The following is a 24908-nucleotide window of genomic DNA, read 5'->3' on the forward strand; positions in this document are numbered from 1 at the left end:
TCATGGTCATTCGCTGCTATATTGTTAAATTTCCAGAACTATTCTTCATTGAAATTGAATTAAATTCCTTAATCAGCCAGAGTGGGATTTGAAGCTAATTTGTGAATATTAGTTCAGAGAATCCATGCAAAGTGATCATATTCTTGATGGGTGCCAAAAGCTGCAATTAAATAACTCAATATTTTTCTGTTGGAAAATGTAGGAAATCACTGAAAAGCTAAAATAAAAATATTTTCAGCTAATTACGTATAAATGTAGCTATTGCCAAAGTCTTCAAATTAATTTTAAATTAAGTGACTCTAACTTAGATCTGTTGCTTCCTTCATCGATTCACTTTTCACCACCACTTTGTCCCTTTTACAAATCCAAAGCAGAAACAATACCTGATTAAACCGAATGCTCTTTCAATATTTTTTAAAACTTTTTTCTTGTTTTCAATGTCTGATACAAGTTCCTTGTATAAAGAAGCATTCTCAAAATAAACACCTATCTCTTTTATAATCCTACATTTGAATCTAAATTCAGATGGATCTGAATCTGGATGAATCTCTTCCACAGAACCAAAGCAGACAACTAGTAAACAGTACTTTCTGTTGCAATATCTGTCTGCCATCACACCATCAGCTTTCAATCATTTTTTAAAAAAATCAAACTTAGCGACTTCCTTTGGTTTCACTCCTGCCCATCTTAACTGCAGCCAAGGCAGCTCTTCCCACCTTGCACTAATGCCCCTCCACTTCATCAGATTCTACATAATAGCAACAACCCTTGTAAAGTGATCAGCTATGTTTAGGATACCAAAAACATCATAGCAATTGTACTTTCTTCCCTATCACTGATTCAGGATGAAGGAAACTGACTACAGGATTGACCTACTAAACCCTGTGCTGAGCATCTAGCTCATGTTCTTGCAATTACAGCCAGCATATTTCTACAAAGGATCAGAATTCAGATCGATCTGAATGGGGACACTTGATCTTGAGATCAAGTTCAGTTAATATTTTAACGTATCTAACTTTATCATTATTGATTACTGTTAAATTGTCTTCAATAAATTTTACTCTTATGAATTTCAATAATGATTTAAATTTTGAATATCAGACACATTTTAAAACACTTAGTGCCTGAAAGATTCCACTTTGCCTTTCACTTTGACAAACACTGTTGGGCATTCCAAAAATAGGGTATACTGGTTGAGGCCTGGCTACTGCTGAGGCTTTAGCAGCAATCAGCAACACTAAATGTTTTAGATTACGAGGACACTCAGTCCTTGTTTATTGTCATTTAGAAATGCATGCATTAAAAAATGATACAACGTTCCTCCAGTATGATATCACAGAAACACAAGACAGACCAAGACTAAAACCGACAAAACCACATAATTATAACATATAGTTACAACAGTGCAAAGCAATACCGTAATTTGATAAAAGCAGACCATAGGCACGGTAAAAAAAAAGTCTCAAAGTCCCGAAAGCCCCAACATCTCACGCAGACGGTAGAAGGAAGAAACTCTCCCTGCCAGGAGCTTCCAGCGCCGCAAACTTGCCGATGCAGCATCCTGGAAGCACCCGACCACAGTCGGACTCCAAGTCCGTCCAAAAACTTCGAGCCTCCGACCAGCCCTCCAATACCGAGCACCATCCTCTGCTGAGCGCTTCGACTCCGGCCCCAGCCGCCGGGCAACAGGTAAAGCCGAGGATTCGGGGCCTTCCCCTCTGGAGATTTCGGATCACACAGTAGCAGCGGCAGCGAAGCAGGCACTTCAAAAGTTTCACCAGATGTTCCTCTGTGCTCTCACGTCTGCCTCCATCAAATCAGAATTGTGCACGGCCTCCTACTTGACAGATGACAGATATTCATCACCGGAGAGGCCGTGCGCGCTGCGTGGTGTCGCCATCTTCTCCTCCTCCCACTCCCAAGATATTTATCTCTGGATTTTTCTCCCCCAGGGGGTTGTGAAGGGTAGGTCATCAGAAGCATCTATAATAAGAGGCAGATAAGTTTTTGAAAACTCAGGGCTTTGAGGGTTTTGGAGATCTGGCACAGAGGAGCTGACCTAGGTGGATGAGCCACGGTCATACTGAATGGCAGGGCAGGTAATCTACTCCTGCCTTGATTTTCACATGCTCTGGTGTTCACTACAATACATAACCTGACTGTGGATATAAGAGGTTCAGGATAATCAGATTCAAATCATTCAGCTGGTGGAGCATTCCTGGCATTGTTGGCCCAAAAATTTTTAATCTTCCAATATCTCAACTCTTAGCGTATGGATCAATATCAGGTCCTAAAAGAAGCAGCTAATTTCTGTAGTGTTCTTTGGAGCTTAGAAGAATGAGGGGGTGGTCTTGCTGAAATATACAAGATATTTGGGGGACCTAAAAGAATAGACGTTGAGATGAAAGAATCTCCAACAAGGGTGCATGGTTACAACATTACGAGATAGTTATTTAAAACTGAGGTGCTTCGGAACTTGTTGTAAATGTGGTAAAACAATGAAATTCTGTAGCCCAGATGGCTGTGTAGGATAGATCATTGGGAATACCTAGAGAAAGTAGATATACTTCTGGAAGATCTCGGAATCTGGCACAGAAAAGGAGAAGCTCTGGGGCAGACCCGCCTTGATTATGATGAATGGTGGGGCAGGCTTGAGGGGTCAAGTAGCCTATGCATATTTTCTTATGTTCTTACATTTGCTTACCAGCCTGACAGTTTTATGCATTTTCTAAAAAAAAACCTAATATTTAAAATAAGGATGATTGAAACATAGTAGTTGAGGATACTCTAAGATGCTGTAACTATGCTTATTTCTATTCCACTTCTTAGTACTACATTCTATTTTCCCAGTGGCTTAGCGTCATTGGTTCTGCATTTGATACATCCTTCACCACAACTGCATCTGTTCCATTTCCCATAATTTCTTCTCACCCTCCTCCTGCTTTACCAGATTCTCAGTTCAGCAGATCATGCTCTGTCATTTCTGACACTCCAACCTTATGGCACCAGACACATTTCCCTCATCTTTCTGGTATTCCAAAATAATTCCTCTGGCCAATCAGGACCATTCCCCTTCTCATGATATCTCTCCATGAAGGTCAACATCTGCCTTTTTGCCCCCTCTATGCCTAACAGCAGGCCAGCTGGTGGCATAGTGGCATCAGTGCTAGACTTCGGAGCAAAGGCTCCCGAGTTCGAATCCAGCCGGCTCCCCAGGCACGCTTTCCATCCGTGCTGGGTTGAGCGTTAAGCTAGCAACTCGATCTCGTAAAAAAGAAATTGCCTGCTTCAGAAACATCAACAGCAAAAAAAGTTGATGGCCTATGCTCTCTCGTGAGTTTAAAAGGCAAGTTCCTTTCCTTCCTGCCTAACAGCTAGGAATTCAAACATTTCTCCTAGTGTTAAATAGCAAGAGTAAAACTATTATATTGCAACGGACCCAAGGCTTCTAATAGAACACCCCAATACAGCACCATAACAGATGTGTGCCCGCCACTATATTATACCAGCGGCTTACAGCAACTGATTTGTGGACACCAGTGGAATACATGAGTCTTAGAAAGCCAGATATGGACCTGAAGTTACACTCAGGCCATTGACGACCAGGCGAGGATTGATACGGTATCTGCGTATATTAATAAACTTTGACCCCTGGCCTGCCCTCAGCATCAGCACGAGCTACAAGGATCAGGAGGACCGTGGAGGACTGGGAAGATAATGAAGAGAATCAAGTCCTAACTGCAGCATCCATATAGTTTTTCCTTGACATCCATACAATTCTGCCCAATAACATCACAAACTATTCCCCTCAAGGAATTGGGATCTCTTGGGGAATCCCAGCCTCGGTCCATGGGATGAGTTATTATTTTTTAAACAGACAGAAAAAATTGTGCCCTGAATCATTATTAAGCATGAAAAGTAATCTCCAATTCAGCAACTCAACTGTTGGCAACTTTGGCACAGTGAGACATCAGCAGCAGGCCACAAGGATGGCAAGTGCAGGTGAGCCAGATGGACCCATCCCATGCACTGTATATTTCATCATGGGCCACATATTGCGCACTATATTATTGGACTTGCAGCTTTTCAAATACATTACAATATGCTCATAGTTTTAATTTTGATTGAAATACCAAATAAGGGATCTTGACATTATATTATTAATTGGTTCAGCTTCCTCTAAGTGTTCTAACCTCCCCTGCTTCACTTAATTTCAGAAGGAAATTATCAGTATTAGCATTCTGGACCGTTAAATTCACTATTAATTAATACATCCACAAGCAATACTTAAAAAATAAATACAAAGATTTGTACCTATACCATAAGCCTTAAGAGTTGTAATGAAAATAATAAATATTTTAGGCAAAGAAAAATCATTCATATTTTCATAATTTTAAATAAAGATATTATAATAAGATACTTAGAAATCTAGAAATTAAACATTTACATTGTTTTAAAATACAACTTAAACCTGAAAGGTACTTACTCCTTACACTCCTCAGCCCCATCTGTGTCTTTCAAAGCCATGGTGCAGCTGGAGGCCAAAGGATCTAAACTCCAACAATATTGGTCTCAAGTTCTATTAAAAAAAATACACAAATTCACATCATTTCCAACAATACCCTGCATAACTTTTTAATCTATTTAATTTATTACAGGTTTTCAAAATTAGGCAAAGCACCAAACTATGTTGTTCATACATTTCATATTTAGGATCTTAATCACTGTTTACAAGTACCTGCAACAAAAGATAGTTAAAAAGTTGAAAACAAAGATAATGCCAACAAAATACATACAAGCAAAATACAAAATACAGAAAAGGGTATGTAAGAATTTTTCTGGATTCAATTTTTATGATAGTTCAAGACAGTAGTTGTCATTAATTTTGACATATAGTTTTTATTATCAATTTTATTCGCAAAAATAGGTAATTTAGAAATCTTAGTTCACATTAGTGCATTGTCTCCAAGATAGAATGCTGAAATGTTATTCAATGCCAGCTTTGTTTGAATGTTAGCAATGACTGACATTTAAAGTTAGTTTTCCTCAGTGGCCTTGGCCTCAATGGTAAAGCATGCTATTGTAAGAAAGCACTTATTACTGGTACAGCAATGGCCCATCCCCACTCAACGCAAGCCATCAAGTAATAGATATTAAGAAGCTGCAAATAAATCTTACTTTCTTAGTTTAAAAAAACATCAATAAAGAATCAGACATAGAGAATGAAAGCAAAGCAAAGCCAAGTTGCATTGAAAGAAATTAATTCTTCAGGAAGCCATTAATTTGTTGGAAAATAATTTAAAGAGAAAAAAAATAAAGAAATATGACCCAAAATAAATAACCGCCAATCAACAGAATAATTTAAAAGTAAATAATATCAGAAACGCATCTTTGCATCACTATTTAATGCAACCAATACCATTTTAGAAATGCACAACAGCTTTAAGCAATATTAACAAATATAATTACATTTATTGCATAGGTTCCCAAGCATTTTCTATTTCTCCATTTTATTCTGACACTCAAATTTTTGAGGTTTGAGCACGTTCTTATTTCATTGTTCTATAAGAAAACCTGCTTCAAAGAATGTCATGCTTCAAGCCACATTTAAACACAAGAGATTCTGCAGATGCTGGAAATCCAGAACAACACACGCAAAATGCTGGAGGAACTCAGCAGGTCAAGCAGCATCCATGGAAATGAATAAACAGGCAATGCTTTGCGCCGAGACCTCTCATTAGCACTGGAAAAGAAGGGGGAAGATCTTGGCTTCTTCACCCTTCCTTTCCAGCCCTGATAAAGGGTCTCGGCCCGAAACATTGACAGCTTATTGCTTTCCATAGAGCTGCATGACCTGGCGAGTTCCTCCAGCAATTTTTGTATATGCTACTCAACCCGCATTGAACTGATTTCTTATGTAACAGGATGAATATCCTTAAATGGCGGCATTGTGGAGTTAACTTTTCTCTTTTTGCGGGTGTAATGCAAACTGCTTGCTTCTTCTATCAAAGTAAGAGCAAAACATTTAATTGCTCAGCTTATGCAAGATAATACTGAAATAACAACATTGTTAACAATGTTTGATTTATAAGCAAACAGGCATCTAGTTCTGTTATACCTGCCAAAAATAACAAAGTCAGCTGATGGTACCACAAGATATACCTACAGATCAAGATGGCAATGTAATCTGTACTTAATTATGACATTGTTAAGACTTCAATTTTACTATTTATTGCCTATAACTGAAAATACATCCAAACAGATTGACTTTAAAAAGATGTTTTATTCTCCACTGTGTTGTATCATGACAACCATGCACTTTGATTTAACAATGCTGCTTTTAAAATGAGTATTTTCTACAATGATTATTCTACAATAGGTGTAAACAGCCAGCATTTTTATTATTAGTTTATTACTTTGTTATTAGCATAACCAGATGCAATTTATTTTAGAAACCATGATAACACTCTCTGAACCAAACCAAAATTAAGAACTGAAAAGTTCAAGCAATAACCACTGTGCAATGTGTGATAGGAAAAAGAAAAGATCATAATAATGTTTCATTTAAAAGAGTTACTCAGTTACCAAATTGGGTTTTAACAAATGTTCTGTTACAATGAGCAAATAATGTATATAATTATATTTTCTCAACTTTCTTCTTTTCTAAAGGTGTTGACTACCTCTGTAGAATAATGGCTTAGGGGTGCCCTTCATCACCTCACTGACATACTAATTATTCACCTGCAAATCTTAAGAATGAACATTTTCAAACTATTCAATTATGGGGATCAGTACACCATCTCAGGCAGTTCCTTGAGAACAAGGGTAGTCTTCCTCAACTCCTGCTCTGAGGCAGCTAATGAGGACAAAGTGGGAACAGGCTCTTCCCCAGATGGAGCAAGAGATATCTGATAGGACTATATAGTGGTGTGCTACTTCCAATATGTACTCATGGACCTCTGCACAAATTCAATTTTCAATTCCAACTCAAATGCTTCTTCTACGCAATCATGTCTCAGGGGTTCTCAGGGGTCTTCTTCAAGAGGCCTTGCATCTTTTCTGCTGTCAATCTGATAATCTGTTCCCATGGTGGAGCTTGTAATAAGAGTACTGGTTTCAGGAGACTACTGTTTGTCATGCAAGCAATATAGCCTTCTCTATGGTCTTGATATTATGGAAGCTGGCCTCAGTGACACTTACTCTTACAGTGAATTTGCTGTATTTTGCAGAGACTTTATTAGTGGTATCTTTCTAGTGTTGCAAGAAGCCTTCTGTAGGTAAACCTGATCTTAGAAGCAAACAGAAGAGCAGGGATCACTACTGTTAGACAGTATATAAGTTTGTACCAGATATAAGATTTGATTTTCAAATAGCCTTTCATTCAAATGACCAAATGCTGTGCTGGTCTATTAAGGCAATGAATTTCATCATAATGCTTGCTTTCACCAAGAAATGGCTCCTGCTATGTGGGAAGTACCCCACATTTTTCAAGTTCCTTCATGGATCACACAGTGTTGTTATTACATCTGCCCCTTATAACTCCAATGGCCCAGGCGTGGAGTTTGCCTATTTGTCTTTAACTATGGTGGTCTGGTTCCCTCCAACATCCCTGAGACAACAATAGGATGCAAAACTGGGCTGAGAAGTGGCAGATGGAGTTCAACCCAGATAGGTGTGAGGTGATTCATTTTGGTAGGTCAAATACGATGGCAGAATATAGTATTAATGGCAAGACTCTTGGCAGTGTGGAGGATCAGAGGGATCTTGGTCCAAGTCCATAGGACACTCAAAGCTGCTGCACAGGTTGACTCTGTGGTTAAGAAGGCATACGGTGCATTGGCCTTCATCAACCGTGGGATTGAGCTCAAGAGTTGAGAGGTAATACTGTATTACAGCTATATAGGACCCTGGTCAGACCTCACTTGGAGGACTGCACTCAGTTCTAGTCACGTCACTACAGGAAGGATGTGGAAACTATAGAAAGGTACAGAGGAGATTTACAAGAATGTTGCCTGAATTGGCGAGCATGCTTTATGAGAATAGGTTGTGTGAACTTGCCTTTTCTCCTTGGAGCGATGTAGGATGAGAGGTGACCTGATAGAGGTGTATAAGATGATGACAGGCATTGATCATGTGGATAGTCAGAGGCTTTTTCCCAGGGCCGAAATGGCTAACACAAGAGGACAGAGTTTTAAGGTGCTTGGAAGTAGGTAGAGGAGATATCAGGGGTAAGTTGTTGGCTGTTTTTTTTTTAAATGCAGAGAGATTGGTGAGTGCATGGAATGGGCCGCCAGCGACAGTGGTGGAGGTCGATACGACAGGGCCTTTTAAGAGACTCCTGGATAGGTACATGGAGCTTAGAAAGATAGAGGGCTATGGGTAATTTCTAAAGTGAATACATGTTCAGCACAGCATTGTGGGCCGAAGGGCCTGTACTGTGCTGTAGGTTTTCTATGTTCTATCCCGAAGACTGATTCATCTTATTTCTCTCTGCACCCAAGTCAACTTAGTCCAATTACTGTGTCCCTTTAATGTAATTCAAAATAACACAGAAGAGACAGTTATCGATCTTTTGAATTTCATTCTTTGTGTACTCAAAAGATAAATTTGCTGAGGCATGAAGAAATCTAAGCGAGAAAATATATTTAAATTGATCTTCACCAGCTTTCAAATTTATGTTAATTATACAAGGAACTACAGTTGAAATTAAAGTAGGTTGTAAAATCACACACCTTTCTCCAGTTTTCTATTTTCTAATGTCTTGAACATCCTGCTAGAGCAGAAGTACCCCACCTTTTTGATGCCATGGACCCCAGGCTGAGAACCCCTGTGCTGGAGGGTGGCATGGTAGTTAGCATAACACTATTACATTACCAGCCATCCAGGTTCCGTTCTGTGCTGCCTGTAAGTTTGAAAATTAGGCTGTGACTGCGTGGGCATCTTCCAGGTGCTCAGATTTCCTCCCACATCCCAAAGCCATACAGGTTGGTCGGTTAATTGGTCACACACGTGATGTGGGATCACTGGGCTGGAAAGGCCTGTCATGGTGCTGTATCATTGTACAAAAGTACTGGCACATCTGCATCCTTCACCATCTTATAAGGTGGCAATTATTCTCACACAAGTTTGAACAATGCAAGTTACCACATCACATTGACAGTTAACTTCCATTTGAGGGGTCCTTCCTGGTCCTTCATTGACGACTTCAAAGTTTATCACCAACACAAACCAGAAGCTACGAAGACCAATGGATAAAGTAATTTTGATGCAATTATACTCCTTTCTAAAGAGTCTGCTGAGGAGTTGCTTTACCAAAGCAGGAAAACCTGGCTGAATTGTCAACATGAGTGATAAAGTCAAAAGTGACAAAAACAGACGTATCAGAGAGAATGACAACAGCAGTAGTATTGTGAAAAAATGACCTCTGAATACCATACAGCCAATATAGTGAAATCAGCTTCATATCATGTTCTGAGTACTCTGAATTAAAACAGATCCTATGATCAGAAACCAAGGCATTATCAGCACCATCTAGTGGTCATCTTTTCTTTTTGGTTTTGGTACCTAGTTAGAATTTACATCACTAGATGTCACTATTATTAACAGTAAATTCACAAAAACACGTTAATTTTCTGCTGCAAGTATCACATAGTTATTTCACAGCAAACAAATTGTAAATATTATGGCCACAACTTCTGTTGTTTCAATGACATTTATTTAAAAACACATTTTCATAAACTTGCCAGATTTATTCAGTTTTGTGCCAACTGTGAACTGTAATGGTGTTTTGGTCTTCATCTGTTGGGAATTGGGTATGGGCTGCCCAAACACATTTCATTTAGAACCCTTAGAGAGACTTTAATCCCATCTGTCTCAGATCAGTATTCCAACTAACACCACCACAAATCGTCGAATTTGCCAATTTTAAGAACAAACAAATTAATTTTTTAAAGTCTTATAACTGTAAACACAGACGGTAGCCCATATAAAATGATTACTTCCTCATTCCAATGATTAAATAAAAATCTATTTTCAATTTTACAAACTGAGCTTCTTATTCCGTGATTTATGTCAAAATCGTGCAGGACCTATCTTGTCAATTGTGATGAAATGCTGCCATCCACAGGCTGGTGTTTTCACTGAAATTTACCTCACATTGTTTTGCTTTAGTCTGTACTGAAAGGCATACAAATAAAATATTAGGTAAAATATGAATTAATTTAGGTAAATAATTTCAATAAATGCAGAACTCCGAATCTAACCCTTAATCTGCTCACTTACCAATATCGACGTCCGTGGGCCACGGCTGCAAGGTGAACTTGTCAAATTACATGTTTAATTACACATTTCCAGAATTTTTAACCCCATTTATAATTAGGGCTACTGGCTATACTGATGGAATAACAGTGACATCTTTAATTACCTGGGATTACAGGTTAGACACCCTGTACTCTTCCAAATATAGAGCAGCCAATGTCTTGTTTGGTAGAATGATCTCTACATTTAGTTTAACTGGTTATGGGGATGCCAAACTTGCAATTCATTTCTAATTGCTGTCTTTTTCAGAGTTCTAATACAACCTCTTTGGTAAATCTGCTGCACCACACTGTGACTAATCCTGTAAAGTAATGCAAAGGGTGCCTGCAAGACTGGGCTGAAAAGTCAGAAAATTTCTGCTTGATCATCAAGTGTTCCGGAACACGACATCAACAAGTTAGAAATGTACTTAAGGTAAAAAAAAATGAATACAATTTCTGGACAGTTGCAAAATAACTCAAATTCAGCCATCCTAACTTCAAAAGGATTAAAAAGATTTGGATGCTTCGTGCAAAATTCTTGCACATCAAACCTCCATGTGACAATAGAAGTATGCAAAATGCTGGAGCAACTCAGCAGGTCAGGCAGCATCTATGGAGAGGAATACAGAGCCGATGTTTCAGGCCATGACCCTTCAAAGAACTCTTCAAAGGGTCTTGTCCCAAAACATCAACTCTTTATTCCTCTCCATAGATGCTGTCTAAGCTGCTGAGTTGTGCGTTGCTCTGGATTTTCAACAAGACAATAGAACAATATAATGGTTTGTCCCTTCAGGTGAGGGTAAAAGCTAGCAATTATAATCTGATGAAACTGAACTATTAAAGTATTTTAGGAAATAAACTCTGTCCTATCTCACAGTCATATAAAAACATATTTGAAGATGCATAGATGCCAAATATATTCGCCAAGTAGAAAATCAATTGTTATGAAAGTTGTTCTATATTATAACTCAAAAGTAAAATACTGCGGATGCTAACTGAAATTACCACAAAAAAAATTCTAAGGAAGCAACATTTTCAAAAGAAACTTGCTGTCCAGTGTTATTAACATGTCAGGCAGCAGCCATGAAGAAACAAATTCAATACTTCCAGACTTTAGTCTTTTGTCTGAATATTACAACAAAAATAAACAACCCAAAACACCATAGGCCATGACATACAAGTAGAATTAGGCCATTTGGCCCATCGAGTCTGTTCCACCATTCAATCATGGCTGATCCTTCTCTCTCCTCCTCAGCCCCACTCCTCGGCCTTCTCTGCGTAACCTTTGATGCCATATCCAATCAAGAACCTTTCAATCTCTGCCTTAAATACACTGAAAGACCTGGCCTCCTCAGCTGCCTGTGCTAATAAATACCACAAATTCACCACCATTCGGCTAAAGAAGTTTCTCCGCATCTGTTTTAAATGGATGCCTCTCTAACCTGAGGCTGTGCCCTCTTCTCCTAGACTCCCCCACTATGGGAAACATCCTTTCCACATCTACTCTGTATAAGCCTTTCAATATTCGAAAGGTTTTGATGAGATCCCCCTCATCCTTCTAAATTCCAGCAAGTACAGGGTCAAACATTCCTCATATGATAACCCTTTCATTCCCAGAATCATCCATGTGAACTTCCCTCTGAACCCTCTCCAATGCTACACATTATTTCTAAGATGAGGTGCCCAAAATTGATGACAATACTCGAAGTGAGGCCTCACCAGTACCTCATAAAGCCTTAGCATCACATCCCTGCTTTTATATTCTCGACTTCCTGAAATGAATGCTGACATTGCAGTTGCCTTCCTCACCACTGACTACCTGCACGTTAACCTTTAGGATGTTCTGCACAAGGATTCCCAAGTCCCTTTGCATCTCAGATTTTTGGATTTTCTCCCCGTTTAGAAAATAGATTTATTTCTTCTACCAAAGTGCATGACCTGCAGTTACATTGTATTTCATTTGCTACTTTTTTGCCCATTCTCATAATCTAAGACCTCCTGCAGCCTACCTGTTTCCTCAGCACAACCTGCGCTTCCACCAATCTTTATATCATCTGCAAACTTGGCAACAAAGCAATCTCTTCTATCGTCCAAATCATTGATATATAGCATTAAAAGCAATCCCAACATCAACCCCTGCGGAATACTGCTAGTCACTAGCAGCCAACCAGAAAAGGATGTTTTTATTCCCACTCACTGTCTCCTGTCAATCAGCCAGTAACTTTCCTGTAATACCATGGTCTCTTAACTTGGTAGCCTCGTGTGGATAAGCAGCCTCATGTGCATCAAACACATGATGTGCTTTATCAAAATAAAGCATCAAACTTTAAACTTAAGAAGCCTCTTCAAAATCATTTTCTGCTATTAAAAAGATATATTGACTTTTCCCAGCAGTTTTAGCTATTTCACTAAATTAGTAAAATTTCAACTTCAAAATTTAAAAAGGAAGTAACCACGAATTGTTTACATAAGGGTGCAAATAACTTCATCAATGAAGCTGATCAACCTTAATGAAGAACTCTTATCCTCCCTCCAAATATATGTCACTATCTTCCACCCTACCTAGATTAGATTATTACTCAGTAAATTTGCCGATGACACCACTGTTATTCGTAGAATCTCAGGTAGCAATGAGAGTAAGTGCACAGATTAGCCGACTGAGCACATTTGCGACAACAACCCTGCCCACAATGTCACCAAGACCAAGGAGTTGATTGTGGACTTCAGGAAGGGTAAGCTGGGAAAACATACACCAGACCTCACTGATGAGTCAGTAGTGGAAAAGGTGCTCAGCTTCCAGTTCCTGGGTGTCAACATCTCAGGCAATCTATCCTAGGACTGACAAATTGATGCAATCACAAAGACAACACATTCGGAGTATTGAGAAATTCGGTAAATCAACAAAGACTCTTCCAAATGTCTGTAAATATACAGTAAAGGACATTCTAACTGATTGCATCATAGCCTGCTGTGGGGGGTCTGACGCACAGGATCACAAGAACCTACGGAAAATTGTAGACTCAGCTAGTTCCATCACAGGCATAACCTGTCCACCAATGAGGACATCTTCAAAATTCCTCAAGAAGGCAACAACCATCACTAAGAATGCTCACCATCTGGGATATGCTCTTCTCATTACTACCATTGCAAGCAGAAGCAGGAGCCTGAAAACCCACACAATGACTCAGAAATAGCTTTCCTCCCTCTGCCATCTGATTTCTGAATGGTACAGGAATACTATTTTGTTTTTTTTTTGCATTATTTATTTATTAAAATATGGCAATTTTATATCTTTGCGCTGTACTGCTGCAGCAAAATAACAAATTTCACATCACGTAAGTTAGTGATAATAAATCTGATTTTGATTCTTTTTCTCTGGTCCCCTTTGGTCTTTGGGGTGACATAGTAGTGTATAAGGCAGCATGGTAGTGTAGTGGTTAGCGCAATCACTTTACAGCACCAGCAATCACTATTCGGAGTTCAATTCCCATCACTAGCTGTAAGGCCTGCTGCGTTTCACCAGCACTTTGTGTGTGTTGCTTGAATTTCCAGCATCTGTAGATTTTTGTCATGTTTTAATCTTTCATATTTATAAAGCTAATCTTGCTCTTTATGGGGCTCACTATGCTACAGCCAAGAATAAAGTAGAAGCGCAAGCTCAATCTGTTAAAAAGCATTCTTTATATAAACATTTCACAAGTTTGACAATTGTACACGAGAAAGATTTCAACTGAGAAAGATTAAGTGAAATTACTAAAATCTGTTTTCATGTGGAGAGCCAATTGGATGATAGTTATTAGATAAATGGTATTTGAACATATATCAATTAACTATCATCCAATGAACTAATTCAATAACTATAGCTACATACAGCAAGAATTTGACAGCATTCAGGCATGGAATATTAAGTGGCATGTAAAATTGCAATACAAACTACCAGCCAATGGCCATTTCCAACAATTTAACTGCTAACCTCAGTCATTCATTGGCATCCGCATCACCAAATCTCCCTTGCCATGGAATCTCAACTGGATCATCCATAAAGACCACATTGGAAAGAACAGGTCAGAGGCTGAGTCTCCATGACAAATCACTATCATACTTACCCCTCTTTGCACTGTACTGCTGCAGCAAAATAACAAATTTCACATCATACAAGTTAGTGATGATAAATCTGATTTTGATTCCTTTCCTCTGGTCCCTTTGGGGTGACATAGTAGTGTATTATGTAGCCTCTTCACTTCTGGAAACTCAAAAGTCAGGTCCATGCTGGAATATTGCCCACTGTGCCTCAATGAGTGCACTCAATATGCTTAACAACATCCACTACAAAACAGCCTGCTTAATTGGCACCACAATCGTCACCCTAAATATTCATTGCCTCCACTACCAGTAAAACAAGACTACACTGTTCAGCATCAATACAGAGCATTCCAATTACTCAGTTAGGCAACCCAGACAGCACCTCCCAAACATACAACCTCTATTAGGCACATAGGAACATCACCACCAAAGGTGTTTTTACCAACTCATACACATCCTGATTTACGAAGATATTACTAATATTTCAGCATCTCTCAGTCTAAAAGTCAGAACTCCCTAACCAATAGTATTGTGGAGGTTTGAGCAAACTTATCACTATATTATAAAGAGCAACAGGGGAGCTACAAATGATGGTTCTGACAGCTCCACATCCTGAAGAATGAACTTTAAAAGTATTCAAAAGGAGGAATCTTTTACTGCTATTCTTCACTTTGACAAAAGTTGACTTCTGTATGATAAATAAACTGAGCAAATCCTTTAGAGGGAGATATTAAAAAAACATTTTAATACAGAATTGGGTGAAATCCCAAAGTAACAAAAGCTCTATTTTCCAAAAACAAAACATCAATGGATCACGAACAGCACACTGGAAACAATAAAAACTGTCAAAAGAAACACACAAAACCAAAGAACAGATCTTAAGCACTGTAAGAGAAATAAAGAACAGCAAAAGGTGACAAAGCTATTTGTAAGAACCACAAAAAAGGGGAATGCAGTCAGCCCTCCTTATCTGCAAGGGATTGGTTCTGGGACCCCTCGTGGATACCAAAAAACGTGGATGCTCAAGTCCCTTATACAACCTGGACCTTAGGACCCAGCGGAACCCCGGACCTTATTTAACCTGTATCAGTGCGGTGGGCATTAGGACCCGGAGGCGGAGCTCTGAATCCGCAGTGTTTCTGTTCACAAAAATAATCGTGATCGCGATTTAAAAATAAAGCAGAAATAATAAAGCGATCAGAAAGAGGTGAAATGCCATCGGTCATTGGAAAAGTGTTAGACTACAGTTGGTCAACGATCAGAACAACTTTAAAGGATAAAGTGAGAAAATCCCTGCCCCGATGAAAGCTACAATTATTACTAAGCAACACAGTGGTTTAATTATTGGGTTTTGGGGTTTTGGGTTTTTGATCCTCCACATCAACCCGGCAGGGATGGACAGCACGCTCAGGAGCGATCTGTCACTGGATCGAACTCGGGAACTTCTGTTCCCTGGCCCAGCACTGAAACATACGTTTCTTAAATGTTTTATATGCATAGAAAGGTAAAATATATACTATATACTAAGACAAACGTTCGACTAACGGACTCTAAATAATACTGGATGTACCTGTTCCAACTTAGTAAGAGAACTTGCGTTTTTTTTCCGATCTCAATCCACGATAACCTACGCACATCCTCCCGTATACTTTAAATCATCTCTAGATTACTTATAATACCTAATACTGTACAATGCAAATGCTATGTAAAATAGCTGTTTTACTGCATTGTTTAGGGAATAATGACAAGAAAATAGTCTGTACATGTTTGAACAACAAGTGCTAGAAGAGCACTTCCGGGTTTTCTCGATTCGCGGTTGGTTGAATTCGCGCATGCGGAACTCGCGGATAAGGAGGGCCGACTATACAAAAGGAATTTGTACAGTGCATCAAAATTTTGATTTGATATCACCTCAAAATTTTTAAAAATGATAAGTAGATAAATTATTTTGGTTATTTGGGGATTTGGTGATAAAAGACTATTATCTAAATAGGAGATCTAGATACAGTGGATTACAGGTAATCAGATGGACTCTTCGTTGGGGCAACTTTCAAAAAAAAACAAAAAACTAATAGGAGAAAATAGCCATGACTCCCATCAGTTATTTGGAGAACTATGCTGCTTAATTGGGAGAGGACACTATTGCTAAACCATTTCCAACTAGTGTCAGTCACGTGCACTTGTGAGGCTGTTAGACACTATGCCGTGCTTAGAGCAAACAGCTTTTAAATAGTCAGTTGCATCTGTTCGGCGAAAATAAGTAGCAAGACAATTCAGAACTGTTTTGCCCACTGCAGTTTCAAGCAGTGGAGTGAAACAGCTCAGAGTGAAAATGAAACAATTTCACTACTTTGACAAGTTAGGAATGAGGAAGAATTTGAAGGAGATAAGGTGAGAGGGAAATGGGAATGGGGAATGGTGAGTGGGCAGGGGAAGATTATCAGGAGTTTGAGAAATTGATGTTCATGCCATCAGGTTGGAGGCTACCCAGACAGAAAATAAGGTGTTGCTCCTCCAACTAGAGTGTGGTCTTATCGCGACAGTAGAATAAGTCATGGACTGACATGTTGGAATGCGAATCAGAAGGGTGATTAGGAACTAATACACAGTTTTATAGTACTGTAGTAGTATTGGTAGTGTTCTAATTTGTTCTGTATTTCATTTAAAACACATAATTTGTTACTCAGTTTGTCTTTTTTATACCTTTTTTACTTTTTCCATAAAAATTGAAGTAGCAGCTGAATTGGGCCAAAATGTGTCCCGATGAACCAGAATCTACTGAACAGTGCCTTGAAAAGGTATTCAACCCCCACAACTATTTTCACATTTTACCATCTCACTTTCTAAATTTAAAATAGCTTGAAGCAGGATTTTTAAGCTAATCTACAAAACATTATGCATCATTCAAATAAAAAAAAATTCAAAGCCTGTCAAGGATTTACTAAAAATTAAAAATGAAAATTGTGAGGCTGAAAAGTATTCATCCCCTTTGTAATTACTACACTAACTTTTCTCAAGTGCAATGCCGTATATTACCATACCAACTCACCCTGTTTGTTGATGCAGAAAATTGGAGGATCACCTGTTTTTAGTGGATGCAAAAGAATAAATACCCCATCTCTCTGTAAGGCCCAACAGTATGGTAGATTTTCAACAGACCAAACCAAAATGAAGACAAAACAGCATTCAAGGTAAGTAAGAGAAATGATAATAGAGAAGCACAAATCTGGATAAAGATAAAAGACCATTTCAAAGGTACTGAACATACCTCGGAGCTCAGTGCAGTCTAATGTGAAAAAGTGGAAAAATATGAAACCACAGCCACACTGTCTAGGTCAGGCCGCCCTCCTACTTAGTCACTAAAGAAGAATGGCATTGTGATGGCAACAATCACTGAGTGAGCTGCAGAAGTTAGTCACTGCAATTGGAGATGAAGTTCGTGACTCCACATTCTCTTGAGCCTTACACAAAAAAAGGGTATTTATGGAAGAGTGGTAAGAAAAAAGCTCTGGCTTAAAAAAAAAACATATCCTTATCCACACTTAGAAGATAATGCAAAGATGTGCAGGGTCTTGTGGTCAGATGAGACTAAAGTGGAACTTTTTGGTCTCAACACTAAGCAGAATGAGTGGCATAAATCTAATACTGCGCATCACCAAGTAACAGCATCTCTACTGTAAAGTATGTCGGAGACAACATCATGCTATGAGGATGCTTTTCAGCAGGAGGGATTGGAAATCTGGTCAGGATTGAATGAAAGGTGAATGCTGCTAAATGCAGACAAATCCTGGATAAAAACTTACTAGCCTCTGCCAGAAAGCTTAAATTGGGGAGGAAGATGGTCATTCAGCCAGACAATGACTACTTCGAGAGCAACAGCGGAGTGGCTTCAAATGAAGAAAATTGATGTCCCTGAGTGGCCCAGAGTCCTGACCTTAATCCGATCAAACATCTCTGACAAGACCAAGATTGCTATCCACCGCCACTCCCCAATTAACCTAGCAGAGCTTGAGCTATTTTGCAAGGTAGAATGGGCAAATCTTGTTCCATCATGTTGTGTAAAGCTAGCAGAGACTTATCAAAAAAACCACTGGCTGTAATAGCTGTAAGTACTGAGTACAGGGGGATGAATACTTTTGAACTGCTGACATTTCAGTTTTAGACTTCTTAGTTTTTCATGCCTTAAAACATTCTTTGCTTTTGGGAGACGTTCATTTAGGTCATAGACCAGTCACTGAATGATGGAATGGTATCAAGAGGTTCAATCAGCAGAACTGAACTTTGTGTGGATAACCAAACTGACAATCCTACTTACTTCCAAGGTTGAATTACTTGAAACAGGTTCCATTTTAACCAGCGGTAACTATGGACTGTTTCTGTTCATATTTTCCAAAGCAAATCACTCCACTGATGAGAAAACACTATCTTACGTGTATCACTTTTGAATGAGCTACAGTTGTCTTCAGGTCCCAGCACAAGCTCTGGAAACCTGCCACAAATTCTTTTCCCCTCTGATCTCCAAACTGACTTTAATCTGAAATGAGCTTAAGATACTTTCTAACAACATTCACCCATTTCTACTTGTATAACATTTTTGCAGAAGCACAGTTCCTCAAGCCTATTCAATCTTTCAACATACTAGGTTCATCTGCATCTTTTTGTCATCCAACTGCCCTGGTTTTGCAAACCTTAGCTTGCTTTTTAAGAAAAGCAATGGTCCCTCCTGTCCTATTTTTGCTTTTTGTTAAAGCCCACATCTAACCTATCAGCCCATAGTTTTATGATATTGAATTTTTTAAAAACCTACCTATTAAACATGCCAGAATCAGTGCTGTAGTCTCACTCCAGCTTGGAACTATTTTCCACGAGAAAGCAAATCTAACATCCATGTGACAGGTGAATACATGCTGCTGCAACTTCAACAGCAGTATACTAGATACAGGTATTTTTTTGCACATCAAGGATAAATAGAAGATCAGGAAAAAGCACCAAAAGGTGAATAGTATAATTCCATGAAGAAGCCTGGGAGCAAACCAAATCTACAGTAATTAAGACTCAGTCAAACCAGAAATGCCCCATAGCACATCCTAGTGGTTCTGGTTCCAAAATAATAACTCAGCTGGCAACTACAAACATAGCCACAAGTTGTAGCACTTCAAATTAAAAATCACAGCTCCCAGATCCAGCATCAACTAAATCAGACTGCTGAAAGAGTAAAGAGGGAAACATCAACCCGAAAGGTCTCTTTTTATGCTGCAAATTTCTGATTCTATCTCTTCAAGACATTTGATTTCTCAAGTGCATTGTCGATGTACTGTTTTAACTGAGAAATGTGAGCAGCACCATGCTTCAACATACTGAAAATGAATGGCTTCCCTAACATTGACTCTGATGCCTCTAAAGAAAAACAAAGGCATTCCATATTGAGTAACTATAAAATTCCTGTAGCACCAAAAAGAACAAGTAACGCAAGCGATTTTACATTTTAGCTGATATCCACGGCTGCCCAGTAATGAGAGCTTCTAAGAGAGAAAACAAAACACAAAAACCTAGATGTGTCTAAACCTGTCAGTGTATTTTCATTTAAACCCATTTCAATGCTTTACTATTGCATTCATTCTCCAAAGGTGGGCCAGAGGGAAATATAGTGCAGGTTGAATATAGTCTGTCGGCCATATATTGTGCATGATGAGATTAATAGTCTCAATCCTGTTTCAATGTTCTGTCATATGAAATACACTTACTTCAAAACTAATTGAGGTGGAACGAATAACCAATTCAGTAAGTACGGCATTAGGAACCTGCAGTGATAAGAACTGCTGAAGACGGCTATTCTAACCCTTTGAAACGAGCTGGCATATTCAGATATTAAGCTCTAGGAAGAACAGCAAGATGCAAAAACATATAGATTATACCAAATGGCATCTGTGAACGAAGAATTAGATTTAATGAACATTTTCCAAAGACTTAGAGAATGGGATAGTGACTATTAGAGTAGAGAATGTATCTCTAAAAGAAGCTTTGATCAGGTTTATTTTTCTTATCTTATTTTAATACTTAAAAATACAGGAAATGCAAATTTGGAACTTTGGCAGAAAAGGACAAGCAAATTTTCTAGACTACTGTATTGTATGTTATTAACACCCAAGCATACCTTAATTTCACATCTATTTAAACACACTGTTTAGTTGTACAATAAATTTTCCCGTGAGCCTGGTGTGTTTGATGGGAGCAGGAAATATACAAAATATATCCAACCATAAACCTACCCATATGCCAGACCTCTGGTATCCTGAATGCCAAACCTACTTGTTGCCGTGCATTCCAGACCCTGACTCTGGCAATACACCTGCTTGCCTTCTCGACCTCTGCCCTACATTATGGATTAATTAGTGAGCCAGTTATCAAACTTTCAAGATTCCAAACAATCAAATACGACAATGTCAAAAAAACAAGAAAATCTGCAGATGCTGGAAATGCAAAGCAACACACACAAAATGCTGGAAGAACTCAGCATATCAGGCAATAGCATCAAAGGAAAAGAGTAAACAGTCAATGTTTCGGGCCAAGACCCTTCTTCAGGACTGAGAAGGAAGGGGAGGGATGCCTAAATAAAAAGGTGGGTTGGGTGGGGTGGGGAGGGGGAGACGCTAGCTGGAAGGTCATAGGCAAAGCCAGGGGAGTGGGAAAGGCCCTTCCTTCTCAGTCCTGAAGAAGGGTCTCGGCCCAAAACCTTGACTGTTTACTCTTTTCCATCAATGCTGCCAGACCTGCTGAGTTCCTCCAGCATTTTGTGTGTGTTGCTTTGGAATGTCAGTGTTTTATTTTATTTGTTCAATGTTCATACAAATAAAAGTGCTGGATTTTTCATCTTGCTACTGCAGAACATTTAGTTACAACTGGAAAGGTGGAAGGAAAAAGAAGCAGAGGCAGACAGAGAATGAAAATGATAGATGGATTAACATCATGGTTAGAAACAGGGGAGGCAACAACTACAATTCGGAGGGTCAAGGACCGTGATGGATGGAGAGACATGATCGTCTACGCCAAACAGCAAGGCACCTGAATGAATACAGATTATTCAAACTCCACCGTGGACAGTCCCAAGCCTGGCTGAGAAAGCCGGGCTGGGTAGAGGACTAACAACCCCATCTGGTAAAAATCCAGTGCTACAGAAATGCCAAAAGACCTCATCCCTGGAAGAGGAAAGAGAAGATGGGCTACACCTAGGACAATTTGAAGGACTGGCCCAGGACAGAGAACTCTGGCGATTGCTGTCAGCAGCCAATGCCCCAGTAGGAGTGATGGGCTTAAGTAGTGCAGATTATTTTAGCCTTTAAATCACAAAAATAACATTATTTATTGTTGTGCTATTGGCATAACAAATTCTTCATTTTCATGGCTTTTCCTCATTGATAACTTCATTTAATTGGAAGAGTGGGTTAGTGAAATTATTAAATGATTATCTTCTTCAACACTCTAAAATGTAAAAACATTTGTGATAATGGCTTTTCATTCATAAATAATGGATGGATTTGTTTTTCATTTTATCCTAAGACTATGCCACCCTGTTACAAAATTAATATAAAAACCTATTAGATTTTCATAGCCCCTCCACCACACACACACCTTCTACAAAAAGAAGCCAAGCATTTTCTAACAGGGTGAAAACAAACTGCTGGAGGAACTCAGTAGGTCAAACAGGATCTGCAGAGTCAAAGAGATGGTCAACATTTCAGGCTGAGATCCTTCATCTGTTCTTCCAGCTGTTATATCTTGCTCCAGATTCCAGCATCTTCAGTCCATTATCTCTGCCTCCCAACAAAGCTCTGATCATATAGTTTCATTTCACAGCATTGTAAATACAAATTCCACATTATCTGGCTATTTTCACTTTGACATCTATGGATGCTCCCTCACCATCATCAAGGGAACTAAACAACCCTTCAAAGGGAAGCAAAAATTCACAAGCACTTCTTCAAGACTTGGTGTTCCTGAGGTGGTCGCATGTAAAATAGTAAGACTAAGTGCAGTCCAGGCTACCAGTTTTCAAAGCGCCTACGCTTTGTCCACAATGCCCCCCCAAAAGCTCCCAGGTGCGATCATTTCAATTCCACTTTCCATTCCCACACTGACCTGTCAGTCCTCAGCATTCTCCTTCTCCAATGTGAGTCCAAAGCAAACTAGAAAAATATCTTATATTGTACTTGGGTAGTCTATAACCCAATAATGTGAACATTGAATTTTCCCATTTCAGTTAAGCCTAATTTCTTGTGTTTTTCACATTTTTGCTTCCATTTCCCATTTTAGTCTTCCCATTTCAGTTCACTTCCCCCACAAACACCTCTGTTGTTCCCATCACCCATTTCCATCTTACTTCCACTTCTGCTTCCATTGACCTACTACCTACACCTTCATCAATTGCCTATCCATCACCACATCTGCCTGTCTCCCTACTCTACCCTCTCCCAGCTTTTTCCATCATCCTTCATTCCTCCGCAATCCACTGATCACCTACAAAGTACTGCAAGGGTGGGTTCAACAACTTGGAGAAGTATAGATAAAGTAAAAAGGAAGGAAAGTGCAGGAGAGAATATGCAAGTCTTCAGAATAAAGAATAAGACAAATCTTAGAAATGGATAGGAATTTAACTTGAGCAACGAGGGAAAAAAATTGAAAGGAAGATGGTGAATACAGAACTAAAAGTGTTACATTTGAATGCAAGCAGTATACAGAATATTGCTTTATACAAGATATTGTTTATCTGCAGATGCTAGAAATCTGAGGAATTCAGCAGGCCAGGCAGCATCTAGGAAAAGAGTACAGTTGACGTTTCGGGTCGAAAGATCGACTGTACTCTTTTCCTAGGTGCTGCGTGGCCTGCCCAGTATACAAAATACAGTAGATAAACTTGTAGCGCAGTTAGAAATTGCCAGGAATGATGTTGTAGGCATCAATGAGTCATGGGTGAAAGAAGATCACATTTGGAAGCCAAGGACACACATTGTATTGAACGGATCAGGCAGGTGGGCAGAGGAGATGAAGTTTTTTTGTTGGTAATAAATGAAATCAAATCCCTAGAAAGAAATGATAAAGTAACAGAAGATATACAATCTTTATTGATATAGTTAAGAAATTGCAAAGGAAAAAGACACTGATAGGAGTTATATATAGGGCTCCATACAATAGCCAGGATGTGGGGTACAAATTACAAATAAAGATGGAAACAATATGTAAAAAGGGCAACGTTACAATGGTCATGGGGGATTTCAATATGCATGTAGTTTGGGAATAAAAGATATGTTGGATCCTAAGAGAAAGATTTGTAGGATGCCTACAAAATGGTTTCTTGGAGGAACTTGTGCTCAAGCCCACTAAGGAAAAGGCAATTTTAGATTGGGTTTTGTGTAATGAATCAGATTTGACTAGAGAGCTTAAGGTAAAGGAACACATAAGAACCAGTGAACATCATATCAGAGAATTCACCCTACAGTTTGAGAGGGAGAAGCTAAAATCTGATGTATCAGTATAGTAGAGCAAGATAACTACAGAGGCATTAAAGAGGAGCTGGCCATAGTTGATTGGAAGGGGACTCTTGCAGGAATTATGGTAGAGCAGCAATGACTGGAGTTTTTGGGAACAATTCGGAAAGCAAAGGACTGGTTATTCCCAAAGAAGCAGCATTCTAAAAAGGGAGGGTGAGGCAATCATGGCTGGCAATGGAAGTCAAAGACAACATAACAGCAAAGGAAGACACATACAAGATAGCAAAAATTTGGAAGAAGCTAGAGGATTGGGAAGTTTTTAAAAACCAACACAAATCAACTAAAAATCCATAAGCAAAGAAAAGTTTAAATATGAAGGTCAGTTAGCCAATAATATACAAGAGGATACCAAAAGTTTTTCTCAGATATGTAAAGAGTAAAAGAGAGGCAAGAGTGGACACTGGACTGCTGGAACATGATGCTGGAGAGGTAGTAATGGGGAACAAAGAAATGGAGGAATTGTGTAGAAGACAAGCAAGGAATATAGCATGATATAGATCAATTGCAGACATGGGCTGAGAAATGGCAGATGGAGTTTAACCCAGATAAGTGTGAGGTGTTACACGTCGGTGTGGGGAAAACGCAAGAAGACTGTACACTGTTAAGGTTTAGATCCTTAACCATGTTGCTAAGCAGCGAGATCTTAGGACCCAAGTTCATAGCTTTGTGAATGTGACTACACAGGTCAATAAGGTGGTTAAGAAGGCTTATGGAATACTTGTTTTTATTAGTTGAGGCATTGAGTCCAAAAAAAAAATCAGGAAATTAAGTTGCAACTTCATAAAACTCTGGTTAAGCTACATCTGGAGTATTGCGTAGAATTCTGGTCACCTCACTATAGAAAGGATGTTGAGGTTTTGGAGAGGGTGCAGAAGAGGTCTACCAGCATGCTGCCTGGTTTGGAGGGCATGTGCTATCATTAGAGGCTGGATAAACTTGGGTTGTTTACTCTGGAGTGTTGGAAGCTGAGCGGAGATCTGAT

The 24908-nt window shown here is 39.0% G+C and overlaps 1 protein-coding gene across 3 annotated transcripts in view; it reads right to left on the reverse strand.

Moving 5' to 3' along the window:
* The window catches only part of LOC140205770 (zinc finger protein 644-like), a 132642-nt gene that overhangs the window by 46064 nt on the left and 61670 nt on the right, over nt 1–24908 (reverse strand). For 2 of the 3 annotated variants that reach the window (XM_072273410.1, XM_072273414.1), the window contains exons 1-2: nt 4487–4563; nt 1418–1983 (exon numbers count right to left, since the gene is read on the reverse strand). In XM_072273410.1, the coding sequence (XP_072129511.1) occupies nt 1418–1644 (227 nt within the window). In that variant the 5' untranslated portion in view covers nt 1645–1983; nt 4487–4563. Of the gene's footprint in view, nt 1–1417; nt 1984–4486; nt 4580–24908 lie in introns of those variants that run through there. The other variant, XM_072273411.1, reaches the window with a different exon arrangement.

Source organism: Mobula birostris, chromosome 12, assembly GCF_030028105.1.
Source record: "Mobula birostris isolate sMobBir1 chromosome 12, sMobBir1.hap1, whole genome shotgun sequence".
Lineage (NCBI taxonomy): Eukaryota > Metazoa > Chordata > Chondrichthyes > Myliobatiformes > Myliobatidae > Mobula > Mobula birostris.